This window comes from Phragmites australis, chromosome 4, assembly GCF_958298935.1.
Source record: "Phragmites australis chromosome 4, lpPhrAust1.1, whole genome shotgun sequence".
NCBI classification, from domain to species: Eukaryota; Viridiplantae; Streptophyta; class Magnoliopsida; order Poales; family Poaceae; genus Phragmites; species Phragmites australis.
This window is the reverse complement of record NC_084924.1, coordinates 3,886,036-3,906,464: the sequence shown is the minus strand read 5'-3', so window position 1 is coordinate 3,906,464 and position 20,429 is coordinate 3,886,036. Positions and strand designations below refer to the sequence as shown.

The window sequence follows — 20,429 nt, the reverse complement described above, 5'->3', positions numbered from 1 at the left end:
CCGCGAGAATTAAAGATGATCTGGAGGTCTGCACCTAGCCTAAAAACCTAGAACAAATCATCCTTTGCTACGAATTTACATTCTTTTAAAAACGTTTTAGTATCAGATTTTTCATGTAAATATTTTTTTAATTGTCTAGATTCGGAGTGGATAGTATACTACCTCAGTTTTAATTTACTTATCACTATTTTTACTATAGCAAATTTGATTTTATGTTTTTCTATAAAAAGAATTTATAGATATTTAAAACTTTTATATTATTAAATCTATTATGAAACAAACTTTACTAGTATTATATATTTTCAAGTATCTATAATTTAAAAAAACATTTGGCCAAATTTGCTGCAGTAAAAAATAGTAACAAGTAAACGGAAGGAGTAATTAACCATTTTACCTTTGATTGATATGCTATTTTTATTTGACTTTTCTTTTAATATAAATAATATTTATTTTATTTTTATTTTACACAAATAATATCTCTCTCTTATCTTCTCCCTCATCTCTCTCGTCCTTATCCAATCATCTCCCTCCCGAGCAGGCGGTGTCGAGGCCTGAGCGGGCGACATGTAGCGGCGGGGCATGGTGTGGTTGGTGTCAGGTGAGGGTAAGGTTGGAAACAAGATGGGAGAATCGGTTGAAACACATTTCACCCTGTTTCGATTATGTCTGATTCAGGGAAATATTTTGGTTCCCTCGTTCTATTTGGCAACCGATTCTCCAAAATCGAGGAGAATCAGAACCGATTTTATGTGCCAAACGGGGCCTTATATGTGTAGAACAATTCTTCTCAAAGTTAGAACATTTGTTCTTGTTGGTTGGAACTAATCCATTTTTGTACCTGGAACAATCTTGCCATGAGATGGGCTCACCAGAGAAGTCGCTCGGCATAGGAGGAGACAGTTGGGGGTGCAGCAGCAATGGAACATAATTTTTTTTCCTTTTAAACCTGAAAGGGAGTCCTTCATTTTCAACGGGCAACAAGAATCTAGATTCACAATTTTTTTTAAATGAATGTATATATTTACAACTTTTTTATTTAAAAATATAAAAATAAAAAAGTCCAATGGCAAAAGGTTAGGCTAACATGTGGGGCAACATTGGGCCACTGCACTATGAGCTGGAACAGGGGTGAGCGACGTCGAAGGTATGTCCGCACAGGGTGACTTATAACTCGTGTCAGTAGGATGCGAGTTTTATAATTTTTGGATCATTAGGTCGATCCAAACTAACAAAAATAATTAAATTTTTATTCTCATATAATTAAATTAAAAAAATAAATAATGATCTAAAATTACATATTAAATACCCACTTACATTCCTACCATCCAGACGAAATATATGCTCACATTTCGTTCACGTTTTATATTTCCAAATTGCATACGAGTGTTGGTGGGTCTTCTACAAACCGTTTATTTTTCCAGGCTCTATGTTGGAAATGAAATACGTAGACATATAAACATAGTGGTAAGCCGGAATGTATAGTTAAAATTTAGAAAAATGAATTGGTAATGCGAGCTACTTGGACCGCAGGAATTTACGTAATTTCTACACATTAGTCAGCTAAAATAATTCGTATTCTCAGTCAAATTTCTCTCCGTCCGATTGGTGCCACGATTCGTGCTCGCGGCCACTCCCTCCCGCTCGCGTGCGCCTCTCCGCCGCTGTGAACTGATTATGTTTGTTATTTATTTCAGTTCGTGGGCTTTGATCTTGTTGTCAGCCCAGTGATTTTAGTTAGTTTTGCGAAACGGCCTATGCTGTGGAGACCTGGTTAGGAGAGGCCATGTAAGATGAGAAAAAAAAAAACAAATTTTAGGAATATTAAAAATTGTCTCTTTTTTCTTATTATATAAGTAATTGTTTGAGTTGAAATTTTGTGAAGTGCTAGATTAGATTGTAGAGACAAATGTTTTTCTGATTTTTCTGATTATTTTAATAGTGTTTTAAAGGTTAGGAGTATTTGAATGTAACATTTTTATGATTTTTAAACTTATCACTGGTTAGATATGCAACAACTTTAACAAAACTTCTATACACTTGTCAGCTGTTTTATTTTGTGTTTATAGTCAAATTCTCATCCACACAACGCGCTCTTCAGTTGCGCGCATGCGTTGCTTTTGTGGGCTACTTGTTCTTTTATGTTGTGTTGATTTTTATCTTTTAGTGTCTGTTTTGGTCTACCTAACAAATCAAAACAAGTTGTAGACCCGTTATGAGAGAAGGGAAAGACGATCGGGTGTCCCTTAAGGGAGAGGGAAAAGGTGAATCATCGAGTCGATTTATTTCACCCGCGATGTGTCTTCGTGTAAGAGTGGAACCGTTAACGATGTCACTTTAAATCTATATGCTTTTTTTTCTCGCGCCGGTTAGTGCAACTCATCTGTATTCAATTTTTTTTAATTTTCCTCGAGCCGCTCGCCCTTTTTTTATTTTCCTTTATGTTGCGTTTATTTTTTTTGTTAGCCTAAAATTGATGCTCCAATTATTTTGTAAGTAAAATGAAACTTTGATTTTGTTTGTGCTTCAATCTCTGGTTAGTTCTTCTTTTGTATTTGATATTTTTTATATTTTAGATGTTTTTTTTTTCTATTTTCAATTTCTTGTTTTTTGTTGCAACTCCTATTCACCAATGAATAAGAAATTCAAACCAGTCTATAGAAACACTCCATACACAAATTTGTTTGAACCTAGTAATTTATTTCAATTATTGGATTTGAAGACGAATATTGCAACAATAATTCTATCAATAACAACAATAATATTCAATCTCACAATAATTCCCCACAACAATGTTATACTGTTGTTAGCTCCCAAAGTACCTAGAATATTTTCATTAAGCAAGCTGAGTTACAAAATAAGGTAGGTATGTTTTTAAATTATACCTTTGTGTCCATGTTTTTTTATCAATACCTTTATTTTATAGTATTAATCATCCTGCTCAGATAATTGATATTGACTTGTAATTTGATCATCTTTCCAAGCAAGACTCTCAGATATACTATTCCAATGGTACATTTTTATATTACATTAGAGCCATGTGTCTGAAATTTATGCTATATACTTTATATTTTCATGTATTCTAAAATTGAAATAACTATATGATCTTTTGTTTTAGCATTCTGATCAACACATGGTTCATTTCAAAGTCTCTACAACTTCATTTGATGGGAAACAGATTTTACTACTATACATTTCAATTTTTTACCTCATCAAGTGGCATCCTATTATTGCTTTGTCTATCAAATACATATGATGTCATTTCATTTACTCTACTTGTTGTCATATACATTGAGTTCTGTACAAATATTTTATAAAATAAATTACAATTTTACTATAAGCTTTAAACACTTAACAAAGATCAATCTGCAATCATGTGCATTGCAATAATCAATATTTGTATTATATGTTATTTTTTTTTTCTGAACTTTCTTACCCAATGTTTGAAGCTCCTTGCAGAGGAGCTTGCGAAGCTGCATTGCATCTCTGGAAAGATAATATATATAAGTAAGTTAAATTATTTTTTATATTATTAATATTTTAAAAAAACTATTACTTATAATCGATTCTTTGCAAAAAAATAAAAATTGACTGAAAACAAAAAAAAATAGTCACATTTTTTTAAAAAACTATTGCTTGTAATCGATTTTTTGCCAAAAAAAAATGACTGAAAGAAACAGCCACGTTTTTCATTTACAAGAAGCCATCTGATTCATCACGTGTCATTTTTTTATTGATTTAAAATCTGATTGTAATCAGAAAGAAAAATAGCTAGTTACTCTCTCCGATTGTAAATGTAGATCATTTTAGATTTATGCACCAGGATTAAGAAAGTAGATCAAACGATCTTGTTGTCTTTTATTTATTCTGTATTGGAAAAGATAACTCATTCATTTGTGAGAGTGGTAGTATTTATTAAACCAGAGTAAAACAGGAACAAAAAAGAAAAAATACATAGAAATTCGAGAATAATTTATATTTAGAGAATAGTTAAGAAGATTAAAACACCTATATTTGTAACCAGAGGAATAAAATATCTATATTTGTAACCAGAGGAATAAAACATCTATATTTATAACCAGAGGAAGTATCGTATAGTCATTCCCGGAATTTAAGGTGCAGTTTGGAATAGCCACGTAGGAACAAAAGGAAAAAAAAGTAGGAACTAAGGAATACGAAGAAAAACACAGGAACAGGCTGTATAGATGGGCCGTACAAGGTCCACAAACCATTCCTTGAAGCCCAAGTACGGACCCCGTGCAGGTTGTACGCCCAGTCGCCGTCTTCTCCACCTGGCGCTCTCGCAGATCAGATCACCACCACCGCCACCGTCCCCGGTTCTCGGTCGCCGGAGATCACCCCCTCCTCCGGCGACCCCGCCACCGCCGATCCCGGAGAAAGTGGGACACCCGCCCCGAAGCCCCAGCTCGTGCCTCCCTCCCCCGAGCCACTCACACCCTCAATTTGGCTCGTCCGCCACGCCCGGACCAGCCCCGCCAGGTCCGCTAGGGTTTTGGCCCGATGGATCCGCTCAGGAGCTACCTGGGGCGGCTCCTCCTCGAGGAGATCACCCCGGTGGTGACGGTGCTGACCACCCCGCTCGCCGAGGCCGCCTGCCGCAAGAGCGGCCTGAGCTTCGTCGACATGCTCTCACCTTTCTCGCTCTTCAAGAAAATCGACGGTGATGCGCCTCCCAATGCTTGGGTTCAGATAATCCCGTGCTGTATTTTGTGCACGTCTCGTTTGGTTCGGTTCTGTGATCTCATGGAGGGTTCTGTGTCTGTGTGCGTGTTTGAGCAGTGCCCGTGCGGACGGCGAGTGATCAGCCGTACAGGTTGCAGATGTTTAAGATTCGAATGGTTTACGCGTCAGACGTCCGGAAGCAGGACTACGAGGTGATTCTCAAGCCTTCTGGGGTTGTCATCGTAGATACCTGTAGTTGTTTGATGGTCTTGTTGTCTGGGAACAGGTGGCAGATGAGAGGATTAAGCTGGTGATTTCCGAGGCCAATGAGAAGGCTCTTCCGGATTTGCTTGCAGACCCACCACAGCTTGAAGATGTACTTGGCAGTGAGATCCCTTGCACTGCTTCTAGATGAATTCTCTTTTTATGTCCTCTCCAATGAAAATCACACTTACACTACAATTGGACTGTAGTTGGAACCTTTTCGTTTATCTGCTAATTCTTTCACATAATTGTAATCATTTTAACCATAGAAACCTTTAAGGTGAAAAATATTAGAATGTCTGAGCCGTGAACTAGGTATGATTTTAATGATAACAAGCTCTTTCAAGATCAATTGCTATAATTTCAGCCTAGTTTCAGGTGATTGTTCGTATTAATGAAGTTGCTTTACCGGGTGAGCATTGAGCACACATAAAGAGCATGCATACTATAATATGAATAAGTTAAATGGCTTTTAAATGGTGTGACAGTAGAGTGTGATGCTTGCTGTTCTGTGTGTCTTTGTTAATAAATAAGTTTTATTGGGGGTTGGCGGGGAATAACTTGTCAACATTAACTTTGCTACTTCAGTTGTATCTGTCTCTATTTGGTTGGTTTTATGATGTATCTAGCTGGTAGATGTCATGGCTGCCTCTCATGCCTTAGTTGAGTTGATGGCAATATCTATGAAGCTCAGTTGTGGGAATAGTGTTTGCTACTTTTAGTTGCATCCTACATACGATTCCTTGATTTCTGTAATTCCAGAGCCTGAAGCTGAGCTGTGCCCATTGTGGATTAAGAAGTTCAATAGAGAGCTAATGCAAACACTCTCATTTTCGGAGCATGAAACGTTTGACCATCCTGTGGCATGTGAGATTTCGCACTTTCCTGTTCTTAGCTGGTCGTTCTGTTTGCAGAATATCTTCTTGCTTATGCTTAAAACTATTATTAACAGGTCTTCTAGTTGTGTCGTCAATGGACAAAGAACCAATCAGCAAATTTGTTGATCTCTTGAACACAAATCAGTTACCTTCTCTTTTAAATGAAGGTATAATGGATCCACAAATTCTGAAGCATTATCTCGTACTACATGACCAACAAGATGGGCCACAAGAGATGTATAATTCTTCACCCGTTCTTATATTAAAGAAGACTCTCTCTTCTGTAAGCGTTGATGAAATGAATTATTTGAAAAACCTAGCTAGCGCCTGTACTTCACACTTGACAACCTCTTCAGAATTGATAAAACACACTTGCTTGTGAGCTTGTGTTGGAAAGGTGGTTAGAAAACCCAAACCACCTACATAATTAGTTCACCATTTTTAGGGTTCTTTGCTTTCAACGAGGTTAGACAGACTTCCTCATAGTTTATAAGCATTGTTCTAACTTCTAGGTCAAGTCCACTCTAGCCACAGATCAACCTCGGGCTGTTGAAATATTCACAGATAAGTTCTACTGAAATAGATTTCGCCGATATTAGTGGTAGGCCCATCGATATTCTATTCCGCTTGTCTTGTTTTTGTCCGCCATTGTGTTGAACATGTTTAGAGTGGTTTAACAACACTGAATGTGCCACATAGTTCATTTCTGTTATTTGATGCATATGTATAGTATAATTGACCTTTAGTGCTTAAAGTCTCATTTTGTCATTCTCGTTCAGTTATGTTACTTAAAGTATCGACCTATCAATTATATAATAATTTGTCTGTTTTTGCGTATTAGTTAAATTGACCACATCCGAGACTGCATACAATTTAAGCACTTAATGGTGAAGTTACTATCGCTTTCAAGCTTCCAGTTTCCTACCTCCTTGAGAACCCAACAGACTTATAAGCCGAAAAACCTGCCCCTAAAGACCTTCGTAACTTGAGCTCTATCGTCAAAGGCAGCCAAGGCCATGTTTAGGGAAGCTTCAGCTTTACAGCCTTTGGTAGCTTAAACTCCCTGAAACAATGTGGTTTCTCCAGTTCCTTGGGGCAGGTTGAGCACCCTTTATACCATGAAGCTAAAGCCCTTCCTTAGCAGCCTCTCATAGATGCAAACTTCTGGAGGAATCTGACTCGGATTTGGGATGTCCGATTTGGCAAAAAATTTGGACACGGACCTTATGGAAGTCCCACCCTAGTTAACAAGACGGGCCTTCCTGCAGAGCTACATTGTCCTCCTCACCCCTCCACCTTGGCTTGCGGTACTGCAGGTGGGGCCCATCTTGTCAACTCGGGTTGGGATTTCCTTATGATTGAATTTTGAAAGTTGAAACATTAGGACCATAAACCTGGGGTTAGGTTTCACAATCCATGGTGCCTGGGGTTCTTGACATCTGACCATAGACCTTTTTTCTTTTATGTAATTTTCACTCTTATATTTTATGATTTCAACTATACACTTTTTTTCCAGCTGACCCAATGTTACTTTGTATGTGAAGAGCTGCGAACGTCTTAGCGGAAATGCAGAGCACCCTTGGTTTGAATTATTGTAAATTATTATGTATAAATTCTTCTACAGAGGCAGGTGGTAGTAATGCTGATGATTCGTGGTTACCTTATGTGAGCATACTGAATTACTTAATACTAAATTGCATTTATGTTTACATAGTTCTGCAAATATGCAATCTACTTATAGTCTTTTCTTGACTAAATGCAGAAAGCTCTTGGTTTAAACAACCATGAAGGGGCCTGTTTCCTTAACATGGATGATTTGAATGAGGTATTACAGCATTTGGTTTATATCATGATTCATGCATGTGCTTCTCCATTGAGCTTTGCTGGGTACAGAAAGTTTTGTGAAACTTCGCAACTTTTCACGGAACCTAGCGACTCATCTTTTTGGTGATGGGTATTGTTGGGTCGGTTGAAGGACTGTTAAGCTTTTGGCAGTTAGTATTGGAGTAACTGACTTGTACTCAGTTGATTCAAGGTTATGAACACTGATGCCAAGGAGGGCACATCGAATTTTCTCTTATTTTTCTTGTACCAGATCAATGTTCCTCAGTTCTTCCTTTGTGGTTGCTGTGTTACATGCAAACTTTCTCAGCTGACAGCCAAACTTTACAAGATACTTAATAGTAGATCTTGCTCGTTTGTCAGATAAAGGACTTCATGCAAGATTTTGCTTCTAATCATATCATCCCCTACATGGAGCAAAAGATTCGCGTCCTCAATCAGCAGGTATGCTGTTAAAAACTGTTATATCATTCTATTCATCTTGTTTTTCCAACAAGATTCAGTACTGTTTTAGGTAGCCACGACAAGAAAGGGTTTTAGAAATCAAATAAAGAACTTGTGGTGGAGAAAGAAAGATGATGTCCCAGAAGCACCAAATGGGCCAATGCAAGTGGTTATTCTAGATCTTGACACTTTTCACTGTAAGAATTTTGTTAATGTGCAGTGACACTATTTTTTCCCAACAGGTATACATTCACCTCCATAGAATCGCAGATTAGAGTTCTGGGTGATTTTGCTTTCATGTTACGGGACTACGAGCTTGCTTTGTCCAATTACAGATTACTCTCCACAGATTATAAGCTTGATAAAGCTTGGAAGCGATTTGCTGGTGTACAGGTGCTTGACTTTTTTGACTCATTTTTTTAATTGTTGCCCTGGATACACATATAGCCTATGTAGTGTCTGAGTTTGACGTCAAGGTCTAAAGGAACAATGTCTTAAGGAATCCTGGTACGCCGTATCAATCAAACTTGACGGTGCTCTTTAACCTAAAAATGATTGACAGAGGACAATTACTATGTTCCATTAGCAACCCAACGGCCATAACCCATACTTAGGCTCAAATGTGGGGTTAGGCCTGTACAATATATTGGATGATATACTTCCAAATAGTTACTGTTGCTGAATTGCTTTTTCATAGTGATGGAACAAGTTTGGATATGTTGTGGTGGCCCATTGGCCAACACTCCAACTAGATACCCACTTCATGATAGTATGTTTGCCCTTTTGCAGGAGATGAGTGGACTCTGCTATTTCATGTTGGATCAGTCAAGGAAGGACGCAGAATATTGCATGGAAAATGCATTCAATACATATCTGGTAATTATTTTAGAAACTCACTTCTAGGTTTCCAGACATAGGAAAACAATTCTTTCCCTTCAATTATTGCTTAATGTTTTAATTTCCGTGATATGTATGTGTTATTGCGCTATTGCCCCATGTTTCATACGCAGAACAAGGAGAGGAGCCCTAACCCTGTTTTGCATGGAACATTATTTCCTGTCTATTCTAGTAGCGATACATCTGATGTCCAATGAATAATCAATGCAAACCTACTAACCTAGATTGTGCAATGATTGTAACAAATAAGCAAGGACGTTTGAATATTCTTGCATCACGTGTCATTGAACTTACTCTGCAAATAGTTCATCGTTTGACTCATGTAGACATCCATATTATTTTAACACTAGCAATAAAACATTGATGTTTATAAAAAACTCGACCAATCTAGGAGGAATTAGGTGGCTTTGATATTTAGAAGAAATAAGCACCCAGATTCGCGTTGAAGAGGACTCGAACTTGGGTGGTTTAGGCGTACATCCACCCCCTCAACCAATTGAGCAAGGCTCAGTTCCTATAAAGCATTGATGTTTATTTTTTTCTCTCGAAAGGACGGCAAGAGTATTGCCATTTTTTTTTATAGAAGAAGAGAATTGACCTAGTTTATAAGGGAAACCAGGCCCGAAAATCTCAACTGCGTGGTTTAAAGAAAACCGGCAGACAATCCCGAGACAACAATACAACCTCAACTCGAAATAGACGCCCACACCAAAAAGGCACTACCAGACAGTAGATAAGTCCTACCCAACTCAACTCGCGCGCTAACCAACCAAACGACTGTTTCCCTCACAACTCGGCGGCGGAGCCTTGCTCCCAGACCGCCACAAACACAACTTGGTTGGCAGAGCCTTGCTCCCACGTCGCACCTTTTTGCCCTATAAGTCGGCAACACGTCGCTTCGAAGGAGCGCGCATTGGAACAAATAGCTATCGAGAAGCGCCAATCCAGAATGAAGAGCCCCTGCGAATCGAGGACATAGGGGTAAACCTATAGAATAAGCCGGCACTTCAAATCGAAATCGACAAAGTAGCCACTAAGCTGACGACCACCGCGACGCGAGGAACTAGACCTCCAGAGCGACACCTTCAAGGAGGATACGACGTCGAGCCGCCGCCGTCGCCCGTTCGGTTGCCTGAACCAGGTTTTCACCCAGAGGCTCCAGGGGAGAAGAGATGGGAGACGTCCTAACAACGCCTTCAAGGAGGAGAACGAATCCTGAGGGTGTTGCTGTCATCGATGTCGGCCAAAAACCAGGCAAAGCTTTCGCCAATGGCTCCCGCCTCTCGCTCCTTATGCACAGCCCGTGCAAGGGCCAAAACTAAAGCAGCAGCAACGCCGCCACCTAGTAGTCGTGCTGTCCCACGACCATCCTAACATCACGAAGCTTCCCACGGGTCCAACCTATAGAAGAGGATGAGGCCGGGCAAGGAGGGAGGGGAGGGGGAGCAACACAAAACGCTAGGAGCCGGTACTGGCACGGTGCTGCTGCCACCGAATGCAACGCCACCACCAAGTAGCCGCATCACCCCACGGTCATCCTAGCGCTACGAAGTTCCCCACGGGCCCAACCTGCAGAGGAGGAAGCCAGACAAAGGGAGGAGCGACGCAAATGTTAGGAGCCGAGAGCAACACAAATGGTGGCGAGCCTCACCACCACGACAGCACACGGTGGCGAGTGCAGCACCATAGCAGCACATGACAACATCACGATAGAAAACACTGCGGCACCATGGCACGTCGCAGCACCACGACAGCCCACCGCCACCGCCGCAGTCGAGATCCGCTAGCTCGGCCAGGGCGAGCAGAAAGCCGTCACGGCCACGCGCCCGAGAAGCTAGCCGAGCTGCCGAAGAGTAGCCCCGACCGCTCGAACGGTTACCTCAAGAAGCAGCCCACTTAAGCCCCCGCCACGCTGGTCGAGCACGACCGCAAGCACGTGCACCGCAACCGCCAAACCCGTCGAGCTGTTGCCCAAGACCAAACCACGGCGGAGCAACACACATCGCCACGGAGACTGGCACAGGGAGGCCGGACACTGTCCCACACGAAAGTTGTCCGTCAGCGAGACCCGGGGGGAGCGGCCAGGAGGTGTGGATCCACGGCGAGCTAGCCTTCAGGACACAGATCCGGCTGGCGGGAGGCCCGATCTAGCCAGGCCAGAGTGGATCGGGTGAGGGCACCCACGGGCTCGGCTAGCCCCAAACGACGGAGAGAACCAGCCATCCAGGGAGAAGGAGGGGAGAGGAGGAGGGGAAGGGGGGCCGACGCTGGAGCAGGACGCTGTTGGCGGTGGCGGCTGGGCGGGGTGCGGTGAGGGGGTGCACTAGGCGGCGGGGGTGAGACGCCCCGAGGGGGTTGACTGCTGATGTATAAGCATTGGTGTTTATGATGATAGGTGTCATATTGGTAATAGCCAGCTCCAAACCCACTGGATGTCTTGTACCAAAATTCAGTTGGGATAATGCCTTCTTGAACTAGTCACCAGTTCCAGCCTTTCAGGTCACTTATTCTTCTAGTTTCCGACTTCTTTCAGTAACCTGTAACATGTCAGAAATAGTCAGAATGTGTGGATTCCACATTGGTTTAAAACTATCTTCTTTAATGTTAAATTGCTTATGGACATTTTGATATCAACTGTTCACATCTGAAAACCTGAGCTTTGTTTAGAAGTAATGTTTGGGAGACAAAGTGATATATGATGCACACATCAAGATATTACGAGCTTACGGCATTTAGATAACATTGTAGACTCATCAATTTCTCTTGTTTGATCTTGCTCTTGTTCATTTAGAGCTTAATTCACTTTTTATGTTTTCAGAGAATTGGATCTTCTGGGCAGAGAAATGCTACTAGATGTGGCCTTTGGTGGGCAGAAATGCTTAAAACAAGAGGACAGTATAGGGAGGCATCAACTGTCTATTTCCGCATTTCTAATGAGGTAGATTTTGCATTAAGCATGCATATGTTGAATTCTAGTTTTCCCCCTTTTGGGGATGTTTTTGATGGATTTGTGTAGCAAAGATGTGTATGTTCCGATGGATTTGTGGCCATACAAAAAAGGATTGGAATTTGAAATAACGATATACATGATAGGTTAGGGGTAGCGTCAATTGAAGAAAAATTTGTCTAACATCGGTTGAGATGGTTTGGACATATCCAACGAAGGTTTCTAGAGTCACCTGTGCATAGCGAGATACTGAGTCGCACTGATAATGTGAAGAGAGGCATAGGTCGATCAAACCTAACATGGGAGGAATCTATAAAGAGGGACTTAAAGGAGTGGAATATCCCCCAAGAATTATCCACGAATAGAAGCACGTGGAAGTTAACAATCCATGTTCTAGAACCATAACTTATGTATTAGTCTCCTTGTACCGTTATTACTTTTTTTACTATTACTAGTACCTTTATTACCATTATTGTTTTCTCATCATTTTTTTAGTTGGATATTGTGGGTTTCATCTCTAGCCTACCCTAACTTCCTTGGGACAAAGGCTGCTGCTGCTGCTGTTGCTTGTTGTGTTTGGGGATGTTTTTTTAGTTCATTAAATACTCTATTGATGGAAATTTCTACCATTCAGGAACCTTCCTTGCATTCCGCTGTACTGCTTGAGCAAGCCGCTTGTTGCTATTTGTTGTCCAGTCCACCTATGCTTCGGAAGTACGGATTTCACCTAATCTTAGCTGGGAATAGTTACTACATGTCTGATCAGGTTTATAATAATTCTTTTTACTGCTGTTATAAATGCTTTAGAAATTGATCGAATCCTTATTGAATAATGATTTTTCTTTCTTTAAATGCAGAAACAACATGCTGTTCGGGCTTACAGAAATGCTCTGTTTGTTTACAAACAATATCCTTGGAGTTACATCAATGATCATGTACATTTTAATGTCGGGAGGTAGTTGTGTGTTTTAGCTTCTATCCAATTTTATTCAGGTCTTTAAACTATACTTGATGCTGGTTGTACAAATAGGTGGTATGGAGTCCTTGGGATATTTGATGTAGCCATCAAGCACTTGCTGGAGGTCATTGCCTGTAGCCATCAGTCGCTGACTATGCAAAACGTGTTCCTCAATGATTTTTTCCATTTTGTTCAGGTTCTTGACCAGATCTACTATACTTTGCACCTTGTTGAACAAACTTTTATTGCACTTCTAATTTTGTGAATCTTTTTTGTCCATAGAGTATGGGGAAGAAATTTGGTGTACACAAGCTTCAACTTCCTGTTTTCAACATGTCATCGCTCAGAGTTATATATGAAGATCATCGCACTTATGCATCAGATGCAGATGTAAGGCCAGCACACCTATATCAGGAGTGTTTATAATTCATATATCATTGCATTTCTGGGGGTAATCAAACATTGAAGATTGAACCTCTGGCTCTGCCTATATTATGATAGAATATAATCGTTTGGCTACTGGAACTATTTTCTCAAACAAAAGGCATAAACCAAACGGTGTTAAACTTTTCTGATGATAAAGAGTTAGGTTAGGACTGACTCTAGGCAGGTCTTTTTGCTGGTGATAACTAGTAATTTTGCTATTGATAGGCATTCCTAACTTGTGTCATTTGTCTTCTGCAATAGGTTGACGTTAGCGAAAGCATTTGGCAGGAGTTGGAGGAAGAAATGATCCCATCATCATCAATTGTCAGAACTAACTGGCTGGATGATCAACCTAAATCTTCTGCTTTGAGAAAATACAAGGGCTCCTGTGTTTGTGTAGCTGGAGGTAGTGTCTTTTCAATACTTAGTTATACATACCACTGCTCCTAAGGGAATCAACTTAACTTGAGATCAAACCGAGAAATCAAGAACTCCATCTGGAATTGTCTGGGAACACTGCTGCTCCTGCCACCACTTGTATCAGCTTGAGGATGAGGTGGGAGCAGCAGCAGTAGAAGTCAACATGGGAGTTTGAGGCAGGCAGGCAGCAGGCATGAGAGGGAGGTGAAGGAAAGGATGTTGGGGCGAGTGGAGCTATTATTGTTGTTTGAGGATGACGAATTCAACTCACCAACTGAATATATAAGTTGCTCATTATTTGCTCATCTGAGCAGTGCTAATAAACCAATTGGCAGTTTTAACTGGCCACTTATGCTAGTCACAGCTTGTAACTTCTTTAGAACAGTCGTCAATGGGATATTGGATCCATCCAGCAAGCCTTTTCCCTTCTCTTTTTGTCTGAGTTACAGCCTAGCTAGACTGATCTAACTGATTTTGACCAAAGCTGAGCCGTAGGTTTCTGGAATACTCCTCAAACTTCAAAGAAGCTTCTTTCAGCATAGAAAACTAGAAATTTAGTTGTACCCAATTATTCATAAGCCGGAGGGGCTCCTGTACCATTGGGTTCATATTTTATGAGCCTTGCACCCATGTCTGTTGGAGAGTATGTCTTGCAACAAAATCTTGGAGCACCAAGTGTTATGTTAAGTTTCATGTTAATTTCTTCATCAAATACAAAGAGACAAAGTAGATAGAAATTCAGATGAAATCTGATAACATCTTTCTTAGACCCTTTAAGCATCTCTTTTTTACTACACATATGGTGTTCTGAATTCCTGTTTTGGTTGGTTGCAGAAGCAGTAAAATTGAACGTTGAGCTCAAGAATCCTCTACAGATTTCTGTTGCTGTTTCTGGCATTTCTCTTATATGCCAACTTTCCACCACTTTGGACGCTCTAAGTTCTGGTATTTGATTTTCCGTCCTGAGAGTTATTTTTTTTCTTCTTGAGAGATCCATATGTAGAGGAATTGCGTATATTATTGATGTATTGCATTACCCTGCAGAGGTAAGTGTGTTGACCATGGATGCTGTGGAAGATAAGGCTAATACAGAGCCCTCTGTTTCAATGTAAATCTTCTTTTTGTAATTATCGAGCTGTTGTTTATGTAGCTGATTTTGGTTCCACCCAAGTTTCTCATGGCTACCATTGTTGTTTCTGGTTGACCACTACAGATTTGAGACTGACGAAAATAATTTCACAGTGTCAAAGCTTGACATTGTACTGGGAGGAGGTGAAATTAAAAGAGTATGACTCCATTTCTTTGCCTGTTCTCTCTACTCGATATTATGCGTGCCTTGAAAATCTTTTCAGGATGTCTTCACAGCCTAACTCATTATAGAAGACCCAGTTTTCCCTTTAGTAAAAACTAAGCTAACAGTATATACTGTTTAATGATCCATTTAGTCCTCTTTGTGCCATGATGTATATTTTTGGGGTCAAATGGCAAAAATTTGCTTAAGGGGTCAATTCACTATTGATGTGCTGTGCGGTTTGATCTACTTATTTACTGGAATCTCTTTAGTGTTCCAGTAACATTTTGCTGTCTTGGTGCAAAAATAAAAAGACAATGCTAATGACTAGGTCTTATACTCCAAAGGATGGTTATACATTGTTTAAAAAGCTACCAATAACAGACTCTAAGAAAGCCAATAATAGTTTAATTTAGTGCAATCTATATTCTGTCGTGTTCTTGGTAGCCTTTAATCACCCATGTATTATTAATTTGATTTATTTTCATATGCTTGAATTTTTTTATCTGATTTACAAGAGATTGCAATGAAATTCGTAACAAGGATCAAATACTTAACTGATTATTCCTTCATTTGTTAATTGCTTCACCAAATACATTTTAGTAATAGATGCATTAGTGAGTCATTGTGTTCTGGAAAGAGATGCGCCTTTCAACTTTTCAGCTCTTTGTTACCTTCAAATTTGTTTTTTGCTGATTGAATCTTTGGCATTTATTATTTTTGTATAGTTGTTGTGATCTTTTCTAAACAGTCTCTCAAGATAATGGCTCATTTATTTTCTAACTCTATTAGGTGCAACTTGATGTTACTCCAAAAGTTGAAGGTATTCTGAAGCTAGTTGGGATAAGGTGGACACTTTCAGATTCAGTAGTAGGTTATCAATACTTTGAATCTGACACACGAAAGAAAAACAAGAAAGGAAAAAAAGGCCCTCGTCGTTCTTTGAACAACAGCCTGATTGTAATCAAGGTTATAGCTTCTAGCCTTGTCTAGGTTTGTCCTCACAAATATTAGTTTCTGATATGTGAAGAATGTTAAATTCTTTGCCTCCAGGGTTTACCAAAACTTACAGGATATATTGATCACATGCCAACGAGAGCATTTGCTGGTGATTTACAGCTCCTCACACTAAATCTGAGAAACCATTCAGATTATGCTGTGAAGGTCCTAACTCTCATCATTTATCTTCCTCTTCTTTGTCTTTCCGATAATAAAGAGTTGCTCAGTTTTTTACAAATGAGCATGACTTTATGCAAGTCTTGAGTGCTAACACTTTCCAATTTGTAACGCAGGGCATAAAAATGAAAATTAGCAATCCAAGATTTGTAATTCCTGGTGATTCATCAGACATCAACCTCAAGTTTCCGCGCTGCTTAAGAAAACATGCACAGTCCGAAAGCAATGATGTATTGCCTATAATTACTAAGGAGAAATTCAGGGGTTTGCTCTTTGCATTTCCTCAGGTGAGGTGGTTTAAGACACTGCCTTTTTTTATTTTTGTACTATAATCGTCCAATCCACATTGTATGTTTCTTTCACAAATATTGGCCTTCCTTTCTTTCCAGGATATTGAAATTCAAGGAGGAGCAACACTCTCTTGGCCTATTTGGTTTCATGCTGCAACTCCAGGAAATGTTTCTCTTTATATATCTCTATATTATGAAATTGAGGGTTCCAGTGACATAACATACCGTACACTGCGCATGCATTACAATCTTGAGGTAATGGTTTGTGCCCATATTTAATTTGTCTTAGGATCTTATGGTATTACTGAGTTGCCTGCACATGCATAATACATGTATCAGTGTTTTTATAACTGGTACCAGATGGTTGGAGTCATGGGGTGTCGGGGGTCTCGAAGAGGGTCACAGTTGTCATTGCACTCTGCATGGGTGAGGTGTTGAATGTTTTCCCAACAAACTTATTTTACCAGGATGAAAATGCCAAATTGTAATAATTGTTGTGGTGTACTGCTAGTACCTGTGTTTTTAATCTTCTATGAATGAAAAAGAGTTGGGACTTGGGAGGGAGGGACTGTGTTTAGTTTGGTGTATGCTGTTATTTCATTCTTTCTTATCTTTTTGGTTAAGCAGTAGCTACCTATATTTGTGCTGCCAGAACTTCCTAAATTGATAAGATTTCTTAAGCTCTGAACAATTCTTCTTTGCAGGTTGTGCAATCGCTTGAGGTGTCATTTGCTATAAGTATGTGCTCATCAAAATTGCAAGAGTATATCGTGCGCATGGATGTCATTAACAGGACTCCATCTGAGTCATTTGTACTTCATCAGTTGTCATGTGTTGGCAGTAAATGGGCAGTTTCAGCGCTGCCTTCATGCAATTCGATCAGCTCTGTTGAAACAGTATTCGCAAATCAGGCTGTGTCGTGCTTCTTCGAGATAAAGGTTGAAGGCCCATTCTTTAAATAAGCTGCCAAATGCAAGACACTTGTTGCATACCGTGTTCTGCATTATTTTATTTTATGCTCTTGTTCACTATATCTTGCAAATTCAAAGTAGTGATATGTTTCCCCAATGCATTCTTCTTTTCAGGATTTTGGGACAGGTTCATGTAAAGAGGCAGAAAGCAGTTCCTACAGATGTGATATTGCTTTATGTCCTGGGAGCAGCACTGATGTGTTTGACATTGCTCGATCTCCTCTAGCTGATTTTCACTATCAAGAAAGATGCAGGCAAGGGAAATTACCTAAGGTGAGTTCTGCATAAGATTATAAGAGCACTCTGGGCTCACTTGACGGTACTGTTTTTGTGCTGGTTCCAAGTGTTGCTCACTTGGGTAGGGTCTTTCCCCTGACCTTCAAGGTCAACTCAACAGGAACTTGACTGGCAAACTGGCCAGTGGATGGATGGGCATGTGCATTTTTTGTGTTTTCGACCAATGATTAATCAAATTCTGACCTATATGTTGATTTGAACCCTGTTCAGGGGCCATGCAGCCTTCTTGATTTTGTTCTGATCTCAAAGGCGGTAGCTGGTAACTCTTCCAAGTCAGTACAAGACTTGCAACTACTTTCCCATCACACATGTCATTGCAGGCAAGTGCTAGAACCTTTAGCTGGATTGAATTTTTGTTGGGCTTTGTTTGGCCTTGAAGATATGTTGATCCCATCTTCTGTTATCTTAGTGCCCTAAGCCGGAGCCCTATATGGTGGCTTATGGAAGGACCTCGAACTGTTAGTCATGATTTCTCAAAGTCTTACTGTGAGGTCAACATCCAGTTGGTGATTCACAATTCTGCAGGACATAAGATTTGGGTGAGAGTGGTTACTTTTGATGGTATGCCAGAGAAAAGTCAAACTGTACATCCGCAGGATTCGACCAGTGCTCTGGGTGGATGGTATGATGTATCACCGGAAAATGACATAAAAGCGATCTCTAGTGCCAAGGGTACACATTTTCAAAAGCAATCTACGGAGAGCATTTCACCGTATGTTTGGTGTTCATTGAGTTCTGCTCAAATTGACCTGCAACCTGACAGTTCTGCTAGAGTTCCTCTAAAAGTGTGCATATTTGCACCTGGTACATACAATTTTTCCAATTATGAGCTACATTGGAAAGTGCATCCATCTGAGGGAGCACAAATGGATGAAAATGACAGACTGTCATCTGGTGGTGATCAAGGGCATCCCTTCTATGCTACGGTTCTTCAAAGTGCCTAGTGAATTATCATGACGGGAGAAAACCACCTTTAATGTCCATGTAGTTCAGCCCGGGACTTGGAGAGCGCATCCAATGGCAGCATAGTGAGGCTGTAGACCTCCACCACTCCAATCCTGGTGGTGGTGTGAAGATTGGCCCTGTAAGTACCCTGATTGAATATAGAATGCGCATATTTGTGGATACCCTTTTGATTGTTCAGCTCCAATGCAAGTCCTTTTCAAGGATAATCCTGGTGACTACATGTATACAATTGTTGTTGGTGAAACTTTGGTCCGAGGAAAGATTCAGACTTGAGACAACAGAGGTTTTGTTTGTCAAATTGTTGCTGTTGCTTGTAGGCTTTTATACCATTCTTGTACATCCTTTTCAATCATATCGCACTGTTAGACACTTCTCAGATGTAGTATGTGGTTATAGTTGTTCAATTAGATAACTTTATGTACTTGCTGAAGGTAATTAGACATTCTTCTTGACACTGTTGTTCTATGGACGAAATTTTGTTGGCTAGTTTTGAGGCCATATTGTATCCTGTTACTCTTTTCGTTCTTTTTTCTTTATTTGTAGATTGACTTCCTTTGTGCCTGGATAATCCTGTGTAGTGTCTTGATTTTGCCATTATCATCCACATTTTTTGCCTGTATTTATTTGTGAACGGTGCTCTATAGTCCATCGTAGCTCATAATCACTGTTTTACCTTTTGCCCTAAGAAATGTGATGTAAGATTGAAATCACTTTTACTTCGTTTTGGCACCGGAAAAAACGGGGGAAATAGCTCCTTGTTACGGAAATTGGATTTAATTTGTTGAGCATAGGTCTTTCGATTCCGGTCACTACACTTCCCGTGCGTATCAGCGGGTCATTTCCCGTCGCTTGCCACGTCGGCATGGCCAGGTGGCGCTAAAAAGAGAGCGGAATGGCAGACATGGGGCAGACAAGGATAGGTAATAGAGGAGAGTGGCCAACTAAGAGAGTGGTAAAAAGTTAATTTTTCCGACGATATGCCTTTCTTTCCCTTCCGTGTATACATCACATCGACGATTCGACTACACGGCCATTCAAGCAATATTAGGTGAAATGTTAAGCACATCTGGTATGGACAAGTGCAAAATGTGGTAAAATCATCACATCTGGAAGATCTTGCACCCTCCGGCTGCATGGCCATTCAAGCAAATATACGTTTGCTTCAGCTGCTGCACATAAGATGTGAATCGACATGCCAGCGATTGCTCGGATGGTTGGTCGCTCGGGTGTGAGCATCACCTATACGTTTTAGTGAATATGTATCTATTCTAAACGTATGTTTAGGACATGCACGTATGTATGTGCGTGCTGCGTGAGTATAGTGTGTGTCATATGCGTCCTATGTACCTCTTAAAAAAAATGTGAATCGACATCACATGGAGCCATGGAAACTTGGGGAATTGGAGCCCAGTCGTTCTCCTTTCTTCTTCTTGGTAACTTGTTTGTTGTGTTCGTTTTCTAATTGTGTTCTCCCAAATCTGGAGAGGAGGGAACGGGGAGGGGCCGTGTGGATTAACGAACACGGCTCCGTCTGCTCGATCGAATGCATGCGCCGGCCACTTGGGCTGCCCCCAGCGTGACAACAAAATGTCACTACTGCTACAATACTTGCGCGAGGCAAAAAATATCAAGCACACAAATATAAGACGCAAATCGACGCGATTTTGTAAGAACTGGTCTAC

At 40.4% G+C, this 20,429-nt stretch overlaps 1 protein-coding gene across 2 annotated transcripts; it reads left to right on the top strand.

The window, feature by feature from the left end:
- Positions 1-4,232: 4,232 nt before the first annotated feature.
- LOC133915291 (uncharacterized) lies at positions 4,233-19,267 on the top strand. Of its 2 annotated transcripts, XM_062358396.1 has the most exons (28): positions 4,233-4,678; positions 4,798-4,892; positions 4,967-5,066; positions 5,707-5,811; positions 5,897-6,059; positions 7,367-7,487; positions 7,585-7,647; positions 8,028-8,108; positions 8,179-8,270; positions 8,351-8,501; positions 8,898-8,984; positions 11,824-11,943; positions 12,587-12,718; positions 12,810-12,907; positions 12,983-13,106; positions 13,193-13,300; positions 13,598-13,742; positions 14,591-14,701; positions 14,801-14,864; positions 14,970-15,042; positions 15,840-16,016; positions 16,101-16,211; positions 16,340-16,510; positions 16,613-16,768; positions 17,218-17,451; positions 17,599-17,757; positions 17,992-18,101; positions 18,191-19,267. In XM_062358396.1, exons 1-28 carry the CDS (start codon positions 4,519-4,521, stop codon positions 18,723-18,725), a joined length of 3,846 nt encoding a protein of 1,281 aa, XP_062214380.1. In that variant the 5' UTR covers positions 4,233-4,518; the 3' UTR covers positions 18,726-19,267. The 2 variants fall into 2 exon arrangements, with proteins under 2 accessions (XP_062214380.1, XP_062214381.1); XM_062358397.1 differs by lacking the exons at positions 4,233-4,678; positions 4,798-4,892; positions 4,967-5,066; positions 5,707-5,811 and having other exon boundaries at positions 5,920-6,059; positions 7,339-7,487.
- Positions 19,268-20,429: the final 1,162 nt, after the last annotated feature.